We start from the raw sequence: 27,553 nt of genomic DNA on the forward strand, positions 1-27,553 counted from the left end.
GTCTGTTGTATGTAGTTGTCTGTTAGTATCTTAGTGTTTGATCTAGTCTCCTTGATTCGGTGTATGTAGGCTTTCTTCTTGTGCTTTTACAAGTGAAACTTGCAAGTGCCTTCCTAGCTCCTTGTGTTCCCTGGTTTTTGTCATAATAAAGACAAGAAAACTCCTTGTATCTGAACTAGTCTGCCTTGGTCTTTCTGTCCTGCACTCCCTCCTGACTCGCATAGTGACAGCAGTCTTCATTACTTTTGGAGTCTCTCATTCTCCCCTCTCACATTTGGGCTTGTTTGTCTTTTGGTTTGCATCCAACTCCTTACTTCTAAGACATTTTAATTTCAATGACCCCCATATCTCTGAGAGTATACAAATGGACCATTAGGGGTCCATTTGGTTCCATTTTGTACACTCAGGAGTTACAGAAATGTAAGGGGACATTCAGAACCCCCTCAAGAAAGCATGAGGGTCCCTTGGACCCCACTTTGAAAACCACTGCTTTACACGCATCCACTACAGATTCTGCAGACTAACTCACTAATAAACAATTAGTTAATTAGCCTTTGTCTTTATATTCATAATCAATCCTGTGTTTAAGTGTATTGTTCTTATTTTGTTTGAACTCAGCTGAGCCAGGTTCACACTCTTGATTAAAACTGCTAGTTTTGGTCTTCTGAAATTGATAAATGACTTTAAGATATGACAATAACGAATGTGTTTTGATAACATTAAACATCCCTCTGTTTGCTCTCCAACCATCTGTTGCATGTTTGTTTTTTTCAACAGATGGTTTTTAACAATAACCTAAAACTCAAAAGAGTTGTGTCATAATCATCCGTTAATCTAGTAGATTCAGTCATTCTGTCAGGGGGAGAGGTGTTTGCTGTAGACTTTCAACTTTTGACCTGCCACCTCTCCCTTAAACTTCAAATATTACCTCGAGTTTCTAATTAGTGTGAAAAGCCTGGTGGCTCAAGAGAAAAGGAGAGGCCTCGTAGGTGGAAGGTTGGGGGTTTGAATCTTGGTCCTGGTAAATCTCTATCTTTGCTCTTTTTAAGGCGAGGAGAGTGGAATCAGCCCGCCTCCCTCCTCACGCCCTCTTTTAGCTCCGGTAGGAGGGGGAGGAGCATGGGTAAAGCCCACCTCCAGTGGGAGGAGCTTAATACATTTACATAATAAGCAAAGCAATTTGTGTTGTATGTCATTGACATTATTAGTATTATAGCTGACTTATTAGTGTTATTTTTTTGCCCACTGTTTTATGTTTTTTTTATTGAGGGACTTTGAAGTTTTGTATTGATTGTTTTTTTGGTTGTTTGAGATATTTTGTATTAGTTGTTGGAGTGGTCTTTTGTATTAGTTGAGTTTTGAACCCTGAACCTTTGGTCTATAAACCGCCGATTCATCTATTGAGCCACGCTGGCATAGAAGATGAAATTGGGAATGTAATAATTATCTCACCTTTTACAATTTAGATGGAAAGTGAAAAATGCTATTTGGGAGTTTTGAACCCAGAACCTTTGGATTATAAGCCCCTGATTCTTCTATTGGGCCACACTGGCATAGGAGATATAATCGGGAATGTAATAGTTAACTCACCTTTTACAATTTAGATGGAAAATGAAAAATGCTCTTTGGGAGCTTTGAACTCAAATCCTTCGGATTTGAAACCCCTGATTTATCATTTGAGCCATGCTAGCATGCAAGAAGCAATCGGGAATGTAATAGTTAACTCACCTTCACAATTTAGATGGAAAGTGAAAAATGCTCTTTGGGAGCTTTGAACCCAGAAACCTCGGATTTGAAACCCCTGAGTTATCATTTGAGCCATGCTAGCTTGGAAGAAGCAATCGGGAATGTAATACTTAACACACCTTTCACAATTTAGATGGAAAGTGAAAAATGCTCTTTGTAAGCTTTGAACCCAGAACCTTTGGATTATAAACCCCTGATTCATCTATTGAGCCACACTGACATAAGAGATGCAAACGGGCATGTAATAGTTAACTCACTTTTCACAATTTAGATGGAAAGTGAAAAATGTTCTTCGGGAGTTTTGAACCCAGAACATTCAGATTATGAACCCCTGATTTATCATTTGAGCCATGGTTTGTACCCCTGACTCATGTGCCATGCTAGCATTCAACATGCAATTGAGAATGTAATGATTAACTGAGAATGTAATACTTAGCCCACCTTTGAGAATTTAGACGGAGAGGGATTTTTTTCCTTCTGGATTTTTGCTCCTTAAACTTTCTGTTTATAAACCCTTGATTCATCATTTGAGCCATGGTTTGTACTCCTGACTCACATGCCATGCTAGCATGGAAGATGGAATTGAGAATGTAATAATTAACTAAGAATGTGATACTTAACCCACCTTTTAGAATTTAGATGGAGAGTGAAAAAGTTTTTTTTAGGAGTTTTGAACCTTTAACCAACAGTTCATAAATCACTGATTTATCTCACATGCTAGCTGGCATGGAAGATGCAATAAAGAATGTATTAGTTCACCACCTTTGAGAATTTAGACGGAGGGTGAATTTTTTTCTTCTGGAGTTTTGGCCCTTAAACTTTATGTTTATAAACCACTGATTTAACGTTTGAGCCGCACTGGCATTGAAAATGCAACCAAGATTGTAGTATTTAACCCCCCTTTTAGAATTTAGATAGAGTGATGATAATGTTCTTCATGAGGTTTGATCCCTGAACCTTTTATTTATAAAACCCTGAATAATACCTCGAGCCACATGAACATGGAAAACTCACCTAAGAATGCAATACTTAACCAACCTCTTCGATTTTAGATTGAGAGTGAAAACTTATATTAAGGAGTTTCAAACTCTAAACCTTCAGCTTATAAATCCCTGGTATATCTCCTGAGCCACACTGATATGGAAGATGCAACTCTATTTAATGACTATAAGATATGACAATAACGGATTTGTATTTTAATGACATTAAACATCTCTCTGTTTGCTCTCAATGAAAGAGTAAATCTGGGTGCAGAGAAAAATGTTCCAACAGATGTTTTTTTTTAACAATAACTGTTGTGTTTTCTTGTTGTGTTCCTTGTTTCATAGTTATACTTGGTGTTTTACAAAGTAAAGGCTGATAAAAGTGTCAAACTCCCCAAATTCACCAGAATACTGGAAATTACATCTACTCTGTTAAAAATTTCCTGGGGGGGACACCTAGACCCCCCCGCTTGGGGGTGTGGTCTGTATGTGAAGGGTTCAAAACTATTAACTACTATTAAAAACTCAAATAACAACAAAAAACAACAGCTATCAAATGAAACTGATGATGTAATACAATAAAACATGAATGTGCCTCAATAAAAACTAAAACAATGATGAAATAAAACTGGTGATAAGAAACAAAAAACTAACACTATTAAAATGCCTCAATAACACTAATGTGAAAAACAAATTGTTAAATAACAAATTGCTTTGCTTAATATGTACATATTTACACCGTTTAGAGTTTAGACACTCAACCTGCTTGGTCTTGCCCAGCGTTGGGAGTAGTGATGGGCCGATACCACATTTCTTCAATTCGATACGATACCGATATTTTTGGGGGCGATTTTCCGATACCGATACCGATACCGGAAATGTTTGTAAACCGGAAACGGAAGTGCCAGAAACGGAACCGGAAATGGCCGTAAACCGGAACCGGAAGCACATTAAAAGTATCGATATTTTTTTAAAGTATCGATACCAAACGATATTCAGACAATCGATCGATATATCGATACAAGTATCGATATGCCCATCACTAGTTGGGAGACACAGGTGAACAACACTATGGACAATTAACACACGATTGGCTAGACACAGGTGAACAACATTTGCAAATGACAGGACTGGTGAGACAAGGCAGGTAGCAGCAACTAAGCCAGACTGCACTAGCGATTTGTTGTTTAAGACTTACAGTAGGTTGCCTTGCCCCACTGGAATACAGTGACTGATATGAATTAATAATATACTGGACCATACGTAAAATGAAGAATACCTTGTGAAGTCAGTGACATTTTATTACAAATGCAGATACGGGAAGTAAACCGGAGATAGTGTGTCTTGCCGATTTTTGTTGCGAGTCTTGTTTTTTTTGCTATTTTAGCTGAATCTGCAGTTTTTTGAGTGTGCTCCGGTGCGTAATTTCCGAACGCAGAATGTTTATACTGAAAAGTAACAGTTTTGGCCATAATAAGGTTTCCGCCAGACAATATACATTTATATTTATATTGTACATGCAAAATTGCTGCTATACGAAAATGTATTGTTTGTATTGTTGTAAAATGTATTGTTTTTAAGGACTTTCAAAAAGCGTTAAGCAGAATGGGGTCCGGGGACCCCCAGGGGTCCTTGGGGGGGGGGGGGGTCCAGGGGGTCCCCAGAAAAAAAATATTATCAAATATGGCTCTTTTATTGCTACTTTTAACTTTTTAATGGATCCTATCTATGTACAGTAAGTGAAACCTGATAAAAGTGTCAAACTCCCAAAATCCACCAGACTACTGGAAATTACATCTACTCTGTTAAAAATGTCCTGGGGGGTACCCCCAGCGTGGTCAAGAGCCCCCCCCCCCCTGGAAAAAAAATCTCTTGTTATCGGATGGTCTGAGGTTGGCAGGTGACTGTATGAACTAAGGCAAACAGGAAATGTCAACAGGAAAACATCACTACAAAATAAAAGGCTAACAAGTGTAAATTGAAACCTAACTATAACTAAGAAATGAGGAAGACGCATTACTTAAACATTTTAAGGAACGCAACTGTATTGCAAAAACCTAAGTATAACTAAGAAACAAGGAACACAACAAGAAAACAACAGGGAGACAGAACATGACACGGATCATGACAACTGCTTTCAAGGCCTTGAGAGCACCAGGTCCAAGTAGATCAGAGGTGATGGCCCAAGCTCCACCTACTGTACCACCGGGGTGTGGGACTGTGGGTGTCCAAACTTTCTTCAAAAGGGGCCATTATGAACAGTCATACTGTACATTTGGACCATAATAAAGTCACATACAAATGCATCACATTACAACCATTTTATTTAACTACTGTATATTGTAGCCACATGTACCGGTAAGTCACTCATCTTTGCTGTGAACAAAACAATTAAGCCTTTTCCAGCCTTTTTTCACATGCATGCACTGCACTGCTATTGCATTTATAATCCAATAAATTGTCTTTGTTCAAATGGCAGTATAGCCAAAAGGGTGTGAAAAGGTCTCTACAAAAATAACATAAAAAATAATATAGCCTTTCTTTCACATCTTGAGAATAAATTCAACACAAGGAACAAGCTGTTAGGCTGAATGTCTCAAGAACTCTCTTGTCCTCCAGGCTAGCGTGTTGACCAGCCCACTTTGTAGTTATAAATGTCAAATGGTTATGGTAGAAATACTGAGTGAAAATTCTGCTCCAAACACACTAACCTCATTGTTTTTAACAGGGTCAGGGTTATGCTGATATATCCTTACCCTGGCTCTTAATTTGGTAACAACATTTACCAGATTATTGAACGTATAACCAACACTTAAACATCACTGTTTGTCTCCGCCAGGCCAAAAGGCATGGCGAGAGAGTATGTTTTGCACCCTGTCCGTCCGTCCGTCCTTCAGTCCATCAGTGTGTGTGTGTCCGTCTGTGAGCAGCTAATCTCCAGCAACGTTGGCTTGATCGCAGCGAAACTGTGCACACATTCTCCATGGATGCCAATTCAGAACCTCTGCCCCAGTTTTTTCACACCTTTATAGCGCCACCAGGAGGCCGCTTTTTGAAATAAAATTGTTTTTTACAGTACTCTTAGAGATTTTGGCCAAACGTCATGCAAATTGGTACCTCTATAGTCATTAAACCATCTTTCAGATTTTTCATATTCCATCCTGATTGGCTAAGAATGGCTTCCAAAGTTTGCAGGAGTGCTCCTTTTGAACAAAATGCCTCAAATCATGAACACAGCATGCGATTTCCGTGAAAGTATGCACGTACATTCCTCCTAGGCCGAAGAAGAAATGCCACTTAAAAAAAATTAAATCAGCCCTCATGATGGCGCTATAACAGGCCAATTCGTGTTTTTACCCGTAACTGCACCGATCGGTGTAAAACGTTTTATGTGCACTCCCTAGAGGCCAAATAAAAGCCTTTGCCCTGCATTTTTCAAATCTGCCTTTTATAGAGCCACCAGGAGGCCGACTTATGTAAAACACATTTCTGGATATAACTCCTTCAGATTTTATCCAAATTTCACACAAATCGGTACACATCATCTCTATAGTCATGTGATCAAGGCGGATCTGTTTGATTTGTCATATTCCATCCTTATTGGCTAAGATTGACATCTAAAGTTTGCAGGAGTGGCCCGCTTTGAACTAATGCCGCAAATCATGAACGCAGTGTCCGATTGCGGTGAAACTTTGCACGCACATTTGCACTACGTTGAGGAACAAATGCCACCCTTTTAACACTACTATACCGCCACCAGGAGGCCGATTTTTGGGAATTTTTTTTTTATATTACTCCAACAAATGTTGTCCAAACATCACGCAAATCTGTACATATTATCTCTTTAGTCAAGTGATCAAGACGGATCCGTCCGATCTGTCAGATTTTTCACATTCCAGCCCGAATTCCGAACATTGCTGGACCACACTAACCTACCTGACCTGGCGGAGACCTGTGCTCCGAGCAGCACTTTTTCTAGTTTAACCTGTTTCCCTCACTTCCTCGTTTTCTAGTCCCACCCATAGAGTTATAAAATATCGGCCCCACCCCTCTCATAATCTGGTAGGTTGACTACAGTTGATTGATACCTGATTGGCATCAAAATATACTTGGAGTACCAAAGTAAAAGTACTCAAAATTTTTGTTTCAAAATGCGACGAATTGTGTGCTGGTAGATTGGCGAAGTTTATAGGGCTTAAGTGGCTAATGTGTGTTTTGTAACAATAATCTAAAACTACAAAGTTGACCTATAACTAGCTAAAGTTTTCAAATAATTGTAGTGGAGTAAAAAGTACAATATTTACCTCTGAGATGTAGTGGAGTAGAAGTATACAGTATTGAAAAATGGACACACAAGTAAAGTAAAAGTACCTAAAAAGTCCTACTGAAGTGCAGTAGCCTACTTAGGGAAATGTACTTAGTTACTTCCCACCACTGGCGCCAGCCAACACAAACAACACACGACAGACACCGGCTCAAAAGCTACAATCTCTTTATTCTCTATTATGTACAGCAGGCTGGATGCGGTGCTGTCCCAATGTTTGAATGTTATTATACATGAATTACATCTCTTCTGCCTTCCGACATTCACACCAGCTCGCCGCCTTTCCGGAGGTCTTCTCCACGACGTCGCCCTCTTATCTCTTGGCCTTGGCCTTGCCTCTACCCTTGGCGCTGTGAAGTGACAAATATTGTTGAACAAGCATGTTAAACATACAGTGTCAGTGTGTCACTGTATTTGTGTACCTAGATCAGTGGTTCTCAAAGTGGGGTCAGAGGACGCCCAGGGGTCCTTGAGGGGGTTCCAGGGGGTCTGTAACCAAATGGACCCGAAAGGATCTATTTGGTTCCATTTGTACGTAACCTACTCAGAGGCATGGGGATCTATGGCACTAATGTATACTCAGCTGGGGATCCTTGAAATCTGAGTTTGAGAACAACTGCCCTAGATAACACACTAGCAACGGTAGAGAAATGACAGCATTACTGCCATCCTTCCTGCTATTCTTGTGTGGTGGTGTTTAAAGTTAGTGTTTTAAAAAAGTCTATATTTCGATAACAATCATTATGAGTGTTTTTGACAGAGCTCTCCTCGTATGTTCAGGTCTTAAGTAAACAGAAAAAAGAAATTCAGGTCGAGACATCAATTTGATTGAATCAGGGGAGAGAACCCAACAAAGATAATTTGATTTGTCAGATTCAGTTTTGTAGTATTCCGTTGCCAATTCTGTCTATTATTATTATCATCATCATCATTATTTTAACTTTTAATTTCATTTATTTATTTATTTTTTATTTAGAGTAACCAATTATTTGTTACCCCATTTTCCTCCCCAATTTAGTTGGTATGCCAATTAATTCCCCCCACACCCATTTCTGTGTTGTCACTGTTGTTGAATCTTACCAATCTGGGAACCCATCGCCAAATAAAAAAGGAAAAACAGCGCCCTCTGCTGTTTTTTACTCTTTCACTTAGCTCTGGGGGGAGCTAAATGGCGCACCCGTGCGCAAGGAAACCAGGGTTTTGGTCTGCCTTCAGCCTTTCACCTCCGGTGGTGCGACTATGTTTTCATTCCCACTAACAATATTTCTACACGGAACACTAACACCACTTCTCCCAGAGAACATGAATCGTTTTGTTTATAAGCCCACTTGTTTCTATGATGAAAGAGCAAGTTAAAACGTGAATATCTTTCCGTGGTTTCGTCTGCTCCGAGGACGCTATCGTTAAATGAGTTTCGGTTTGTTTCTAGTGGGGAAGGATCGGCACACACGTAAATCCCGCCCACTACATTTGAGTGGGCGGCCTGCTTCCTGATCTGAAGGCACGCCCACTTGTAGGCCAGTGCGTACGCGATATGACGAACCCCCCCCGACAGATTCAAGCGCAGAGCAGAATCTGTTCTTGAGAGATTAGTATCCTACTGACTCACCTACCAGTGAGGAGCCCCCACCGAGAGGACGTAGGGCCTTCGTGCTACTCTTCCCACCCAACACTCCCTGCGACATGTGGCGCCCCAGCCCGTAGGAATACATGCAGTGACAATTATCACCCTCCCCTGAAACCAATTGTGTTCGCAAAGACGCCCGACAAAGCCGGATGCACCACGGTGGATTCGAACCCACAACCTCCGTGGTGGTGGGCGAGGACTTTACCACGGAGCCACCCGAGGGCCGTTTTTTATTTCATTTGTTCATGCTGTATCCTGCGTGAGTTCTCTCTTCTGATTGCATAAAATTGGTATCCCAACATGAACATTTCTGTTATTAAAGAGCTGCAGAGATGGGGAGAACCCGTTATTTAAAAAAAAAAAACTTTATCTATAGCTATGTCTGGAAGAGGGAGTTCCACCATGACAAAAGGACAATTCAAAACCTTTGTATTTATAAGGTGCTTAATAACAATGATGCCATGTGCATCTTGATGCCATGTGCATCTTTATCAGATTCTGATGAAGATGCACATGGCATCCAAACGTTAGTAATTGTTATCTAGCACTTTAATAAAAAAGGCTTTTAATTGCCATGATGCTCCAGTGCTTCATTCCTTTGTCCACTCTATAGCAATTAAAATATAGAGCTATTTAATTCTCATTTTAACAAAAAAAAAAGAAGACTTACACTCCGGTTAAGTGTGTGTGTGTGTGTGTGTGTGTGTGTGTGTGTGTGTGTGTGTGTGTGTGTGTGTGTGTGTGTGTGTGTGTGTGTGTGTGTGTGTGTGTGTGTGCGCGCGCGCGCAGTAGTGTTCAGTTCATATACAATGTTACATAGCTCTCTTTGATCACAAGATGTCATCAAAGCATTTAGATCAACATTTTCTATGTAACGTGCAGCAACTTAACATGAGGACATGTTAAGTTGCAGAGGGCAGAAGGAAGAAGGACAAAGGGTGAAATGAAGGATCATGCTGCTTGCATAGTTAAAGTGGCCAGACAGACATACAGTACATGATCTCACACATGACAGGACAAGGTTAATGAAAAGTGATCGGCAGCAGTCTTACCTTTGGCACTCTGTGTTCTCTCTCTGTACCTTTATCAGAAAGATCCGACATGCCTAGAGATACTATCTAGCAATTACTTGTCTGGAAGGAGAGAATGTTAACACTTACCAGCTTGACTGGATCCAGACTTTATGGCTTCTATCAAAACATTTTCCTCAACTTCTTTAGCCACTTTAAACCTGGTGTCCCTATATTAAGCATTCTGATACTTTCCAAAACAGCAGTTCTACAACCTTGTAGAGTCTCTTTTTTTTTTTTTTTTTGGGGGTATCAGGCTTAAGTGGTACACTTTAGTTTTGAACCAACTTGAGAAGTTGGTTCAATTCTTTTTGGGAAATGGTGCCACTAGAGTGCAAGCAGCTGTATTCATGGATCAAACCTATTATTTTTCGGTGACGGGGGGGACACTCTTTTCAAGACATGAGGTGACAACCAGCAACAGAGTTTGTGGCAGTTGATCAGGGCCACAATCTGGCTGTTGTACTGTAGAATGGAGGGATAATTACTCTAAGGAACAATGGATGGAGATGAGAGGTAATGATGGGGTCTGAAGGCTAATTTATGCATCTGCAAAAAAGTCACTCAACAAAAATTATGCATTTTCAACAAAATTGTTGACATGATTTCCGTATGTAAAACTTTTTCACTGTAGCATGAATTAGGCTTAAAAGGGAATTTGCTTTAGTTTTTTCACCTGGGCACTACTTTATGGATCATTTTGGACCACAAATGAAGGGTCTGTGTAAAAGGTATTGTAATTGTTCCATTTGTTTTGTGTCCAAAAGGGCAAGCCGTAAATTCGCCGGGGTTCTATTTGCAGGTTTTTGTTTTCAGACATATTATTTGAATTACCAGCTTGCCCTTCCAGATGGACGCAAAACATCCGGAGGCGACAGAAAGAATCAATTCCAATAATTTTACACCCACTGATCTAATAGGACGCAGGTTGAAAACAAAAAAAAACTAAATTCCACTTTAAAATGAATGAATGGAGAATGGAAGGACACAACAGGTTACTGAAGGCAGCAGTTAAGTATCATCAGTTATACCACACGTCAGTTAGTTCTGACATCGTACTGTGATTGGCTGAGAGATATCTCCCGATATCAGCCTCCACCTATAACCCTACAGTAGCAATGGCAGTAAATAAGAGGGGAATAGGACCCCTTTCCGTGGAGCACAGATGAGCACCAATGCGCACCAACCATGGGTGTTGGGCTAGGTTTACATACCTCTGGTGGCACTGTACACGAACCAGGAGCTGACCGATCTGCGGGGGACACATAAGACGGAGGGACTGGCTAAGCACATGAACATGGAGACGCAATGGACAGGGACAGACACCTGTGGAGCCAAAGAGCAGACCTGCCTCAACAGGCAGAGCACGTCACCTGTGGTCCAAAGAATCCCACCCATGGGATGCTGGCCCAACTCAACCCTACGTACCTGACTTAATCCTAAACTGAATGAACTGTAGACTCGTCGTAGAATTGTAGACTCAGACTCGCGACACGACGGACAACAGACGGACAGCAAGACTGCACAAACAGCGGCGAGGGCCAACACAGCTTAATACAACGTTACACAAACAGCGGCGAGGGCTAAACACAGCTTAATACAACGTTGCACAAACAGCGGCGATGGCCAACACAGCTTAATGACAACGTTACTCACAACTTCTGCTGCTCATTGATTCGGGTCTGGAGTACGTTCATCTGCAAGTCAAGCCACAGCAGTTTTAGACAGGCACTTCTATAGACCGCCCCGCAGTGACGGGTACAGTACAATTAATATGTGAACTAGTCCACTGTTTCCCAACCTGGGGTCCGGTAAAAAAGATCAAAGGGCCGGATCGTGAGGCCTTGTCTGATTGGAGGTAGTCCAACATTTTAAACATGTTGCACAAATTCATAAATTGTCATACACTGTCTGCCTGTTTGTTCTCAATATGATGTAAGTTCAACTTGTCATACAGAAACTTTATTTTATTTTATCAAGAAGCTTAGTGAAAACAATGCATTGCATTGTGATGTGTTGTGAGCTTGTGGATCGGCCATTTTCACTATTCTTCATACAAGAAGTATATGGGGCTTAAGAGGTTAACATATCTGAAAAACACAAGTGTGTGCACGTGTGGGTGGTCTCAGCTTTTGTCAGAAGAAGGGGGTGTCCATGGAAAAAAGGTAGGGAACCACCACTAGTGGTGGCTGTCCACCACTAGTCTGAGCTCTGTTTCTTAATTATTATATTAACTCATTATCTGGGTCAATATTTGTCGAAGAAAACTCAAGTTGGTCAGACCTTGATGTTCAATGCAAAGGAAAACACCTGCGTTAGAAAGGAAAATGGCTGGCACACTGGGATATCTTCTAATTACATTTCTGTGAACATTATATTGTGATAATGAATTGATTATTGTAGTCTGAGAGAAAGCTAAAAAGGGTGCAGTAGGTATGTTAATACACACTCACCTTTACAATAGTTACCAAGTTAACTTAATTATTGCATATTTTTGACATGTCTTTCACTGATGTCATAGGAGTAGCAGTAGCAGTCACATTTTTCCAGTTGGGAAAGATATTTTCCCAACTGTTTTCCCACAGTTCTTCCACCAAATCATGTCAATTTGGTGCAAAACATTTTATCCCTCCTAATTTAGTCATACTGATAGGCCCCTCTCACTGCTGACCTATTGGTTGGTTTGTTAGAGAGGGTGTAGTAGACACTACAGCCACATCTCCTCCGGCACACATGAAGCTGCCAGTAGCTCCTTCTCTGACCTGACGGCGAGGAGTTTTACTGGGAGGACGTAACGCATGTGGAGGAACACGCTATTCCTCCTACAGCTCCACACTACGGTGAACAACCTGTGGAACTCACTAGTGCAGTGACAGAGAACGGCATCCCCGCCCAGCTTCCCACACGCGGACATGCTCAATTGTGTTGAGCATGTTGAGGAATCTGGAGTCTCCGCAGCGGTGGGCAGGAAGTTTTCCATTCAAAATGTTCAACTTCCAAAAACGTTACAACTTTACCCCTGGCCACACTGGGCCCATCCACCTTTGCAGAGGTGGAAAAAGTACTCAAATGTTTTACTTAAGTAAACGTATCAATATACTGCAATGTAGAAGTACTCCGTTACAAGTAAATGTCCGGAATTCAAAATTGACTTGAGTAAAAGTGCAAAAGTATTGGTATCAAAATGTACCAAAAGTAAAAGTACTAAAATGTTTGAAAATAGCAGATCTACAAGCTCACAACGCGTCGCGATGCGACGCGTTGTGAGCTTGTAGATCGGCTATTTTCAAGCCTATGTATAAAATATGTATAAAATAGGGCTAAAGTGGTTAATGTATGTTTTATAACATCATAATTTATATCTGAAAAGTAACTAGTAACTAAAGTTTTCAAATAATTGTAGTAGAGTAAAAGTACAATATTTGCCTCTGAGATGTAGTGGAGTAGAAGTAAAGGTATTGCAAATTGGAAATACTTCAGTAAAGTAAAAGTAGTACTTAAGTAGGCTACAGTACTTGAGTACAAGTACTTAGTTACTTTCCACCACTGCACCTTTATGTGCCCAGTGTGCAATGGATAATTGTAATTGATGAGATGTTAAACACGACAAATTACATCATATTTCTGCTTCTTCAGTTTCTCGCTGAGGTCGAACTTCTCCGCCTCCAGTCCCATCAGCCACTGCCACATCTCACTGGCCTTCTCCCTGGTTAACGAAAAAAAGACAACATTTGATATCACATTTCTGCAATGAAACTCTTCAAACGAACTGTGTTTACATACTGTATCGTCTCTGTCGGGTGGAAACCTCATACAGTATGTCCACAACTGTTACTTTTCAGTATTCAAATTCAAAAATAGCAAAGTAGCAGATGTACAAGCTCAAAACGTGTTGCTTCGCGCCACGCTTCGAGCTTGTAGATCTGCTACGTTTGATGCTTTTGTGTGGCGCTGTAGTATGATCAAGTAGGTCTTTAATTTAAAAAAAAACCCCAAAAAGTTAGAATGGAGATAGGAGGCCCGACAGCAACACTATTTATATTATATTATGATCCTTATTAGACAGTGAAAGGCAGTGGTTGGTTTTCACATACTTGAGTTTATCCTCACTGAGATGATCAACGCTGAGCGGCTTCCTCCTGTCTGCCAAGATCTTCTTCTTCTTCTCCCTTTCTGTCTGCTTCTTAGCGCCTTTCTTACCATCTTGCTGGATGGGGAACATCGACAAAATCATAATGGTTCCATTTATGTTACATGTCATCATGAAAATATATAAAGAGGACAGGCTGTGCTCTCACTACCGTCAAGGAGTGGTGGAGAGAGCTTCAATCGACATGATACTGACATGATACTGACATGATACTGACATGATACTGACCATGATACTGACATGATACTGACCATGATACTGACATGATACTGACCATCATACTGACATGATACTGGCTATGATACTGACCATGATACTGACCATGATACTGACATGATACTGACCATCATACTGACATGATACTGACTATGATACTGACCATGATACTGACCATGATACTGACCATGATACTGACCATGATACTGACCATCATACTGACATGATACTGACCATGATACTGACCATCATACTGACATGATACTGACCATGATACTGACCATAATACTGACATGATACTGACCATAATACTGGACATGATACTGACATGATACTGACCATGATACTAACCATGATACTGACCATGATACCTACCATGATACTGACATGATATACTGATCATGATACTGACATGATACTGACATGATACTGACCATGATACTGACATGATACTGACCATGATACTGAGATGATACTGACATGATACTGACCATGATACTGACCATGATACTGACATGCTACTGACATGATACTGACATGATACTGACCATGATATTGACATGATACTGACCATGATACTGACATGATATACTGATCATGATACTGACATGATACTGACCATGATATTGACATGATACTGACCATGATACTGACCATGATACTGACCATGATACTGACCATGATACTGACCATGATACTGACATGATATACTGATCATGATACTGACATGATACTGACCATGATATTGACATGATACTGACCATGATACTGACCATGATACTGACCATGATATTAACATGATATACTGATCATGATACTGACATGATACTGACCATGATACTGACCATGATACTGACAAGATAATGACATGATACTAACCATGATACTGATATGCTACACTATGTCGTCCAATGAAAAAAACATTAAAAAATGCCATGCTACACTATGTTGTCCAATGTACAAACCATAAAAGAAATGCCATGCTACTAACCTTATGTTGAACGCCAGCATACTGCTGAGTCATGTTAGTCAGAGCTTTCTTTTTCTTGGTCTCATCATCTTGTTTCTTACGCACATCATCTTGTTCCCTCCTCTCCTTCTCCTCCTGTGTGCACAGATAGAATGCGAAAATGATGTGAATGTGAACGTAAAATATTAAAATAAAATATTAAAATAATGAGCTTATGTTCTCAACCCTTTTAAATTCAAGGACCTCCAGTTTGATATTTTTACGGACCGCCATTTGAAACCCCTTTTTATCTCTGGAACCACCAAACCTACACTGTAAAATGATAATTGAACTCTGATACTCAGATAAGGGATTATTATTATTTTCCATTAAATGTAACAGTAAAAAATACTTTCAGATTGTGGTCCGCTGCCCAAAAATATATAAAATTAGGGGTCCTTGACATGAAAAAGTTTAAACCACTGGTGTAGTGAACTCACAGCCATGCGGGCCTGTCTCTCCTTCTCCTGCTCAGAGCGGACCCTCTGCTGTTCAGCACGCTCCGCACGACGCTTATCCTGCACGCACACAAACGAATGCACGTGTGTGCACACACACACACACACACGCACACGCACACACACAAACGTGTGCACATGGACACGCACGCACACGCACACACACACACACACAGAAAACGTAGAAAATACAAGTGTGAACACATTGAGAAACCAGTGGTGGAAAATAACTACAGTTACTACACGAGTACTACACTAAGCTTTGAGGTAGTTTTATACATTACTTAAGTATTTCCATTTTTCGAATACTTTTATACTTCTACTACGTCTCAGGGGCAAATATTGTACTTTTTTTCTCAACTACAATTATTTGACAGCTTTAGTCACTAGTTACTTTGCAGATTTAGATTATTAATACAAAACATACATGAAGTATTATTATAGGATAAAATAAGCCCCACCTTTTCCAGCTGCAACAGTGAAGTGATAAACACATTAATGCATTACTAATTACAATCCAATAAGATTGTGAAATGGACCATTCTGTATAATGAGTACTTTCACATTTGTTAAATGTTGATAATTATGCACAAAACCTTATAACAAGGTTTATGAAATATCATAAGTGCCGTTCATAATCATAATTCATTATAAGCTCAGTGGAACAGCAGATTATAACTACCCTACCTTGGTCAGTTATAAAGCGTCTTTGTTATAAGTTTAATTTGTAATTACGCATAATTACAAACGTTTATAACGAGTGTTATGAAGCCTTATAAGTGCACTATAATGCATTACAGTATAAATGTGCTTATAATGCATTATAGATACAGCCTTTAAGTAAAGTGTTACCTGGTAGTTATAATGTGCTGTTCTGCTGAGCTTATAATGCATTATGAGTGACCAGCACTTATAATACTTCATACACCTTGTTATGAGTTCTTATGCGTGATTATGAACATTTGTAACGAGCGTTATGAAGCCTTACAGCCTGACTGCATCGTAGACCCAACCTTAATATACTGTAGGCTACAGGCCTTTGCAGACAGGGTGCGATTTTTCGCACGGAAAAAACGGACAATATCATTTTTTAAAAGAACACATGGTTCTCTATGACCTCATGCACACCGGCTCCGAATTTGCGGTGGTTGCGGCAATGCGTTTTTTTTTCTCAATCGAAATCAGTTCGATTCGTGAGTCTTTTCGCATGCGGTAAAAACTGATTGACCAATCGCACCCCGTCTGCAAAGGCCTTTACCGTAAAAAAAAAAAAGAAGGTATTTTCTGCATTTATTTGGATAGTATAGTAGAGAGAGACCGGAAACAGGGAGTGACGGAAGGGAGTGACGCGCAGCAAAGGCCATCGGCCGCGGGAATCGAACCCGCGACTCGCTGCGCATTAGAGCCTATGTGGTATGCACCTTAACCACCCGGCCATTGTACCCCCTGTTTTTTTTTAATGATCTATTAAATGGATTAGTTGGATGAAGTGTTGCAGGCCTCCTGTACTTACGATCCTGGTGACCAGGGCGATGAGCTCCTCCTCATCTTTCTTCCTCTGCTGGAAGTGACACTCGATCAGGGACTGCAGCTCAGACATGTCCTTCTCCTGACGCTTCCTGTGGATGTCCTGCAGGGGTGGACAGTAACATAGTTGGCTATACATATCGTTGCTGTCGGCCAGAAGCCTCTCTTAACTCCATATTCTAACTTTTTGTGTTTTTTTTCCATAAATTAACACCATACTTGATCATACTACCACGTCACACAAAAGTATCAAAAGGAGCCAATATACAAGCTCGAAACGTGGTGCGAAGCGACGCACTTTGAGCTTGTAGATCTGCTATTTTGACTATTAATGATATTTTTGGGTGCATACATTGATATATAAATGTATAGGATGTATACTTTTGAATACTTCAGTATTTTAAACTACTTCAGTAATTTAACTCAAGTACAAATTTGGCAGAGCAACTTTCACTTGTAGTTGAGCAACATTTGACCAGGATATACTTTGACTCAAGTAGGATACTGGTGTTGGAGGTGGAGTACTTTGTCTACCAATGTATAAATGATACATGCATATCATACTACTGAAATGATGCATGCATGACTTACATCAAAGTCAACTTTGTCTCCCTCAGGTATCTTGGGGGGTTGCATAGACGGGGCAAACCTGGTGAGCATTGAAGATCCTGGTTTAGAATAATGAACTCAATATCCCACAAACCTTCTGGTTTATTGATATCAAGTAAAACAGAATGACGGGGATGATGAGACTTACTTTGGCTTTCCTTTGGAATCTCCTGTAGACAGAAACAGAGATTATTTCATGTCTTACAGCCAACAGTGGAACAGTCGGTGATAGTAAATTATTATAAGAAAATAATCTATAAGAAAATAAAAAAGCCACTACCCGCTCACTCACTCACAGATTCTTCTAAGTATGGTACTGTAACATTTAAATGCAGAGAATACAAGGATACCAAACGAGTCAATGTTCTGACATGGCTGAGAGAAGATACACACTCCACAAATACAACTCCGGAAGCAGTTAGGTGACAGCTAGTCTCTCGAGACGGACACAATTTTCAAATGCTTCCGCCTAAACAGTCTGTGCCACAGAAGTGCTAAAAATGCAAAGAAATTACAGCAGACATCCGCCTCCCACCCCGTTATATTTGAAAGATATTTATAAATATATATTTCCGTGAACGGAAATGATGAACAGGTGACAGCTTCCGTTCGCGTGGCAGAGGTGGGACAAGGACAAAGTCACTGTCTCGCAAGTACAAGTAAGTCTCAAGTCTTTGCTCTCGAGTCCCGAGTCAATAAGTCCCAAGTCAAGACTGACAAGTGAGGAAGAAATGATATGGCTGCTTATATCTAACCTTCATATTTTACCATCACTTATAATACTTCTACAATACATTATGATATTTGGCAGCTTGTAAGAGTCTAAATGTCTCACTAGTTCTAACAGCTATTGTTTTGGTACAGCCTATCTTGTTATGGTTCAGTTTGTCCTTGAAGCAGCTACTGTATAACTACAATCTCTGCCCTGTGCTCTTGGCAGAACTACTTACTGTACCACTGACATGAGTGTTATTGTATTTCTCCCCAGGATATCATGTACATAAAGCATAATCATCACCACCTAGAATATTGTCTCGACTCCTATGTGCCTCATCGATTGCCGATTGATCCAGAATTCCACGACTCAAGTCCCAAGTGAGACTGACAAGTCCCTAGTAAAGTCCAAGTCCTAAACTCTTTGTTTAGGACTCTTTGTTTAGTCCTAAGCTTGTGATTAAGTGACGTGAAAAGACTCAAAGTCTCAAGTCAAGAGAGGGCTCATGTCAAGTGAAGTCACGAGTCATTGGCGTTGAAGTTCAAGTATTGTTTTGATTTGATCAAGTAAGTCTAAAGTAATCAAATGTGACTCGAGTCCCAAGTCGAGTCTCAAATCCAAGTCTCGAGTCCACACCTCTGGTAGTTACAGAGTAGCATTCAGAGACTGTGGAATAGTTGTCTGGCTTGAGAGACTAGGTCAGAACACACAGGTCAATGAGACAATGACATTTTTTCCCAGGTAGACTTATGCAGGATATGAGGGTCACAGGATATAACATGGGCGTAGTAGATGCAGATGAAATTAAGCTTCCCTTTAAAGTTTTTTTTTCCTTTCACAAAGGGTAACATCACACTGCTCTCATGAGAGACTGGTTGGCATCATATCATCTGTTAGTAACATATACTAAGTAATCGGGGATGTCCCGAGCCGATCCTCAGATATCTGCTACATATTTTGATAGAAGCCATTCCAGCAGAACATTTTAAGTTGAACCCATTGGTTAATTTGTATTGTTAATAATACAAATAAAAGGGTCAGTTTGGATCATAATCTACAGTACTGTGGACCATTATTCTGGGGAAGTATTATGTTGTCCTCCGATTGAGTAATATCACTTCATCAAGCCTTTTCTTTTTTACATTTCATATAAAATATATATAAAAAAATGTGTACAGCTTTTTACGTTTGTCAGTAATTTTACAGTGTGTGGTCCATGACACTGGTTCTCAAAGTAGGGTCTGGGGGCCACCGGGGGTCCAAACAGACACTTACTGAACCATGTTATCATGTGTACACTCTTATTAGAGTTAGATTAACACAAAGGGGTTTACAGTGTAGGATCAGATCAGGGAGTCTGCGTTAATTAAAATGAAAAAGGTTGAGAACTAATGGTTCACAGCAAGGATCAGAAAAGACAAACATGCATGCATAGCTCGTACATGCAAACCAAATGAAATGCAGGGAATTCAAAAGTGAACGACATAAACCCAACTGATTACCTTCGTCCATGACGCTAAAACGGCGCTCTGGTGCAAAGGACATAAGAGACGTCAGCATATCATGTGGTTGAATTACTTGGGTTTACTTTTATTTTTATATTGTGGTATTGGTACTTTTACTTAAGAAAATAAGCTGAGTACTTCTTCCACCACTAGTACATTATTTGAACTCAAACTCAAATTATTATAATAATTATTTTAATTTTTTTCAGCAAAAAAACATGTTAATGATATTTTCTTACATTTTAATTACTAATAATGATGTACTAGGCTATTTTAACTAACAGTAAACTGTGACTGAAATTATTAGCCCATTACTAAATGTTGAATTCAAGCACAATATTACCTGCTTGGGCTGGTTCTTTTGGCAGGTATAGTGGACACAGGGCAGTTGATCAATGATCATGATCAATGCAAAAAGAATATGAGAATAACTTATTAGAAACTGTAACCTGAATGTTGCTTAAAATAAAATAAGTGATCCGATATGGTGCCAGATAACAAAGACAGATGAAGCTCATTTCCAGCTTGTTTAAGATTTACTTCGAAGACTATCATCTTATTCACAGCAGAAAAGTGGAATTACCTTCCTCTGCCGCAGGTGGTTCTATGGTGGCAGAATGGTAAACATAGGATTAGCATGAGTTGTGTGTTGACTGTATTAACACACTATAACACACTACACAGTATTAAAAGTGTTGATAGTGTGTAAAACTATTGATTGTTGTAAAACTATCACTATTGAGACTATCAACATAGTCAGCAGAAAGGTAGAATTACCTTCTTCTACAGCAGGAGACTCTATATGGTGGCATAAGATCATAAATATAGGATTAGTTGTGTGAATGCACAGTATGTAACAGTATTATGTAACAAGCTGTCATCTAAAAGCATCTTAACAGCAAATAAATAAAATTAGCAGGAGGCTCTATGGTGGTATAAAATAATAAGCATTAGTTATGTCAATATGTATGTAACAAGAGCATCATCTTAATACATAAATAAGTAAATACATTTTACCTTCCTCAACATCAGGAGTTTCTATAGTGGTATAAAATAATAAGCATATTAGTTGTGTGAATATACAGTATCTAGCAGCATATAGTGTGCTGGCACTATATACTTGTGAATTTACTTTAAATGCCCATTACTGTATATGAGAAATTATGGAATTATGGAAATAGGGGGAAAAGGCATTTACCTTCTACTACAGCAGGAGTCTCTGTTACAAAAGCATAAGATTGTGTGAGTCATAAACAAACTGAATATTGTAGTAATATATGCGCTACTTTATTTGTCGTATAGCTGTATTACTGACAAGCAACTATGTTGATATATGTTGCTTGCATAAATATTAGCAAACATGTAAAATACATTGATTACATCTATACATCTATTTAGCTACTTGCTAAAATAGATGAAAGCACATACTTCAAATGTTAATACTGGATAAATGAGAAGGAAGATTTTTATAATGTCTAATATAATGTCGGTAATGTGTTACTCAGTGTTGAATGTATGTAAAGATTACCTTCAGGTTCTGCTGGAGCCTCCTCTACATGGCAATAACATGAGATGGATTCATTTTGTAGCCAAAAACATGAAAGAAACAAGATAAACTAAAAGGTGATCAGCAGTGCCTATCACTCTATTGGTGCCTATCACTAATGGGGTGTAAGTGATATGTCTTTGTAAGAAACAAACAAACAAAACACTTTTAAAATGTTAAAGCTATGTTTCAATAGTAATCATTGCTATAGTGTGTTGGTCAGAAGCTCTTTAGTGAACAGAACTTTTTTTTCCCAGAGAGAGAACTCAATAAAGATAATTTAGCAGCTTAAAATGTATAATGTTATATTTCCATTTTGTCTGCTCATAGTTTTTTGTGTCACCACTTCGAATTTCACTTGTTTATCCAGTAAGGGCACGGCCACACCACACTTTTATTTTACCTTTACTTTACCTATGGGGCGGAATCTGCCAATGCTTTGTCAATGCAAATGCGTGGATTCATGGTCTTGCGCATTTTTTCCAAGAATCCACGCATTTGCATTGACAAAGCATCGGCAGATTCCGCCACAGAGGTAAAATAAAAGTGCGGTGTGGCCGTGCCCTTATACCTGTGTCCTACTGAATGCAGTTCAGTAAAGAAAAAAGAAAAACAATTGTATCCTGCCCTGAAAATGTTATGGAGAGACAGATAGACCCCTATTACTGAACTAACACTCTCTAGCAATGATTAAATATCACTTACACCATCTTTATGCCTAGTAGATCCTGCACTGTAAAATCTGTGACTAACTGTCTGCAAGTGTGACATTGTACACTGCAGACCACACCGTGTCAACACCCCCCCCCCGCCCAAAGAAACAGAACGCCAACCCAATTATTTTACAAGTTGTCATCTAAAAAAATAAAAATAAAAAGCTGTGCGCAGGGTGCAGTCAAAGACCTCCGCAGAACAAGAAGCCATGCAAAGCTTTACCTTCCACTTCCTCGACGGTCTCCACGACTGAATGAATAAAGAAATAATATGTATTAGTAGATCAATGAAGCCCCCCACAGACAGACCACCAGGAGCAGGCTGGTAGTCTATTTGGTCAAAGACAGCGTGGTATTTACGTGACACCAGTGGGACCAACAAATATTTCCTCCCACATTAACACCAACATGAGCTGTGTCATGCACACAACAGCAAAAGTTTAAAGTCAAATCAAAATGTAGATTTTACTTTAAAGGGTTATATATATAATATATATATATATATATATATATATATATATATATATACATATATATAAAGTAACGTGTCAAATGATTTGGCTATATGTTACTTCAGCCAGACATTTTTTTGTTTTAATTCTATTGGACAAGCAAATACAATTTGAAATATATTTCACTAGTAGTAGGGGGTACTAAGTGAAAAATTGTTACGCGGCGGATAAAAGCATGACATTTGATACAGATGTCCCTTGGGTCATCCTAAAACATCCTAGAAGGGGTGCCCAAAAAAATCTTAAACAGGAAGTGAGTTATGGACAAAATCCAAAATGGCCACCTAAACTGTTGACCGTTGACTCAAAAGACACCAAAATAATCTCCAAAAAGCATAAAATGTGGCACACATGTCCTTTGGGTCATCCTAAGACATCCTAGAAGGGGAGCCCAAAAAAATCTGAAACAGGAAGTGAGTTATTGACCAAATTGAAAATGGCCGCCTAGTGTTGTCGATTGACTCAAAAGACAACTAAAGAATCTCCAAAAAGTATCAAATGTGTCACACATGTCCCTTGGGTCATCCTAAGACATCCTAGAAGGGGTGCCCAAAAAAGTCTTCAACAGGAAGTGAGTTATTGACTAAATTGAAAATGGCCGCCTACAGTGTTGGCGATTGACTCAAAAAGCCTATAGAATCTCCAAAAAGTATACAATTTGGCACATATGTCCCTTGGGTCATCCTAACACATCCTAGAAGGGGTGCCAAAAATAATCTGAAACAGGAAGTGAGTTATTGACTAAATTGAAAATGGCCGCCTACAGTGTTGAAAGATGATGCAAGATACCTACAGAATCTCATAAAAGCATGAAATGTGGTACAAATGTCCCTTGGGTGATCTGAACGCATCCTACAAGGGGTGCCCAAAAAGGTTTTAAACAGGCAGTGACCGCCTAAAAGCAGTTGACACAAAAGAAAACATAAGGGGACGTCATAAAAGTGTATAATTTGGTACGTACATTGAGTGCTTCTTAATATATCCTAGAAGGGGTTATTTATTTGTTTGCTTGTTTATTAAACTTTTTAGGAAGGGACCATGTTGAAGAAATTCTAAATGGCTGTTTAAACAGTTGACCATGGCAGTCTGCATATTATGCAGACTCAATACGACAGGTTATGCAGTGCATAACTTGCCGTATTTTGTAGTCTACCTTCTGTTTTCATTTCTACATCACTTATTTATTTTACTTTCTGCATAATTTTTTTATTGTACTCTTTAAATCTTCTTTATTTATCTAACTCTCTGCATATTCTCATTTATTTTACTCTGCATCTTATCTTACTCTGCATATTCTTATTTTACTCTCTGCATCTTATTTATTTTGCACTCTACATCTTCTTGCTTGTTTTACACTCTATCTTCTCATGTATTTTCTTCTTGATCATTACTGTTTTTTTGTGATTAGTGTTTAGTAACTACATGTATTCATGTGTGCCATTTCGCAATTACCAGCACATTGGCATAATGCTCTGCAAGGTAACCCAGCATCCCGGCATCTACACTTTCTCGAACAGAAGGGCTCAGCTTTGCAGCCACACTTGAGTTCTCTACAAACTTAAGCAGCCTCTGGCAAGAGTGTCCATAAAGGTGTCCACGAATCAGCGACTTTAATTTATTTGTCAGGAGATGGTAGAGATTGCATAGCTTTCAGGCTTCTGGACCAAATGCTAGATTGGCTGCTCGATTTGAATATTGTAGCAGTGCAGCCCGTGTGGGAGGAGTGTTTTCCATTGAGAGACTATTCAAACTTTTTTTGGCACCCCTTAGGATGCATTCAGATCACCCAAGGGACATTTGTACCAAATTTCATGCTTTTATGAGATTATTTTTTATGAGTGTCTTTTGCATCATCTGTCAAGACTGTACACAGCCATTTTCAATTTAGTCAATAACTCACTTCCTGTTTCAGATAATTTCAGGCACCCCTTCTAGGATGTCTTAGGATGACCCAAGGGACATGTATGCCATTATGAGATTCTTTAGTTGTCTTTTGAGTCAATCGACAACACTGTAGGCGGTCATTTTCAATTTTGTCAATGACTCACTTCCTGTTTAAGATTTTTTTGGGCACCCCTTCTGGGATGTCTTGGGATGACCCAAGGGACATGTATGCCAAATTGTATGCTTTTATGAGATTCTTTAGTTGTCTTTTGAGTCAATAGATAACACTGTAGGCGGCCATTTTCAATTTTGTCAATAACTCAGTTCCTGCTTAAGATTTCTTTGGGCACCCCTTCTAGGATGTCTTAGGATGACCAAAAAGACATGTGTGCCAAATTGTATGCTTTTATGAGATTCTTTAGTTGTCTTTTGAGTCAATCGACAACACTAGGCGGTCATTTTCAATTTAGTCAATAACTCACTTCCTGTTTCAGATTCCTTTGGGCAACCCTTCTAGGATGTCTTAGGATGACCCAAGGGACATATGTGCCAAATTTTATGCTTTTTGGAGATTCTTTTGGTGTCTTTTGAGTCAACGGTCAACAGTTTAGGTGGCCATTTTGAATTTTGTCCATAAGTCACTTCCTGTTTAAGATTTTTTTGGGCACCCCTTCTAGGATGTTTTAGGATGACCCAAGGGACATCTGTATCAAATTTCATGCTTTTATCCGCCGCGTAACGATTTGGCCATTTTTTGTGCTTAGTACCCCCTACTATAGATACTTTCTTACTCTTCAGTAATTATTTGCATGACTACTTTTACTTCTACTTGACTTCAAGTCATTATTATTTGAAAATAACAATACTTTTACTTGAGTACAGTTTTTCGCTACTTTACCCACCTCTGCCTATGGAGAATGCAGCCTATATAGCTTTCGTATAAATGTCAGTTTGACCAAATAGCTGGCAAAAAAAATGTGATTAAGCACTGGAAATGTAACTGATTCAGATTAGACAACACTGCAGTATAGATTCAAAAAGTCAAATCTGATCAGAATTAAATTACACCGTTACTTGGGCTCATTATGTAATAATTCTGATCAGATTTGATCAGAATTAAATCATTTAAGCATGCCTTGGGGTTACAACGGACAGTATGAGTGCAAATTCTCATGCAACCCTTGTCAGAACATTGAAACCCATGGACCGGATGACTGGCATTGGTCGGCTCTACAATAACAGTCAATCCAGGAACAGAACCCACACATTTTGCTAAAACACATTATGAGGAAACACAGGCTGTATGCCTGTACGATCGATCAGTGGTGATGAATGAAGTTAGCATTTCAAGAGATAACAATAAGTGACAATAAACTATGACTGTTCATCACAGATGACACAAGCTGTAGACAGCTGTAGACACACTAATACACATCTTACACAACAGAAAAAAAGTGAGATGAGGAGCAAATTGTTGTTTAACACAAATAATACAAAAATAAAATAAAATACACGTTTCACGTCAAATCACAACGCATGAAAGCCATGCAGAAGCCTTTTTACCTTCCTCTGGGTGCGTCTCTAGAGCTGCCTCTGAACAGACACATTGAGGTCAGCATAGACCAGGCAAAGCGATGCTCAAAAAAAAACTAAACCACATTATTTTGGAAAGGACAAGTGAGTGCCAGTGCTTTCCACACTTTTTTTACTCTACCTTCCTCCCTGGAAAACAACAGAAAGAAAGAACAGAAAGGTCGTCAGCTTTTGTGGCATTCAATGCGAATAAGTTCAATTCACACAGTCATTTACCAGACGACTTTAATGGTTTGATACTTACTGCATCTCCTCGATAACTTCGTCGTCGGCCATGTTGGATTTGAATCACCTGAGAAGAGGAAAGCAGCCCGTGCTTCAGTTTAATGCTCAAACACCTTATTGTGGCATTAATATTGCATATAATTTACAAAAATTGTGAATATACTATAGCCAATCTACAAGCTCACGACACATTTTCATAAGTTATGAAATGTTTTGACCATTTCTGCACAGAAGTCTTCAGTTACTAAAACCAGGAAAAGACAACACATCATATTACGATATCCAAAATCCCAGATAAGCCCCATATCATGATATCGATATTGTATATCTATTATTATTATTATCTATTATTTCCCAGCCCTAATTGACATGTCACACCACAATTTACACAGTTTTTTGGCCTTCTACTCTAACATTGTGCACGTCCATGTTCTGCTACAATGAAGCAATACTCAGTGCAGCCATTAAACTGAGACACACACACACACACACGCAGGCACGCACAATCTTGAATGTATCAGTAGGCCTACACCCAGCCATCAATTATTTATGGATGTGCACCATTCTCCATTTTTTTAAGCCCACTGCTGGATGTGTTGTCTCAAAGGCTCTGTCCACATATCTCTTCTCCTTTCTAGATGTTCAGCGTGCTAGAAGCTCTGTTCCATCTGCTTGTATAGTACTAGTAGTGAGCAGTGAGACCTCTTTGAAGATATTTTTTTCATGTCTTGTGTGTGTGTGTGTGTGTGTGTGTGGGGGGGGGTTAGGCTTACAATTAGGGAAAGGTTAGGGTTAGGAATGTGTATTCAGGGTCGACCTTAGTTATACGCTGGTGTCGTGCCAAAAATAGCCGATCTACAAGCTTGTAGATCGCCGATTTCTGTAGATCAGCAACAAAAATAGATTCGAGCTTGTAAATCAAAGAGATTTGGTGTAGACAGAAAAATCGTTTGTAACTAGAGATCCACGCTATAGACATTTTGTCCGACATCCAATATCATCGGTCAAATCGTCGGATTGCCGTGTATTACATTATTGCTGAATTTTTCATTTTCAAAGCCATTATCGGTCACATTATTATTGGGTCAATATCGGTGAAATATTGGTCAATATCTGTGAAATGTCGGTCAATATTGGTGAT

At 39.3% G+C, this 27,553-nt stretch overlaps 1 protein-coding gene across 1 annotated transcript; it reads right to left on the reverse strand.

The window, feature by feature from the left end:
- Positions 1–7,338: 7,338 nt before the first annotated feature.
- On the reverse strand, positions 7,339–26,463 carry tnnt2e (troponin T2e, cardiac; the record flags this gene model as incomplete). The annotated part of the gene is made up of 11 exons (XM_080420613.1): positions 7,339–7,403; positions 10,965–11,002; positions 13,366–13,456; positions 13,845–13,957; positions 15,108–15,221; positions 15,566–15,643; positions 17,097–17,213; positions 17,702–17,759; positions 17,868–17,889; positions 26,309–26,316; positions 26,432–26,463. The coding sequence occupies 11 exons, from the start codon at positions 26,461–26,463 to the stop codon at positions 7,367–7,369; spliced, it is 708 nt and encodes a 235-aa protein (XP_080276739.1). The 3' UTR covers positions 7,339–7,366.
- Positions 26,464–27,553: the final 1,090 nt, after the last annotated feature.

This window comes from Gymnoscopelus braueri (assembly GCF_963280865.1).
Source record: "Gymnoscopelus braueri genome assembly, chromosome: 23".
Taxonomy (NCBI): Eukaryota; Metazoa; Chordata; class Actinopteri; order Myctophiformes; family Myctophidae; genus Gymnoscopelus; species Gymnoscopelus braueri.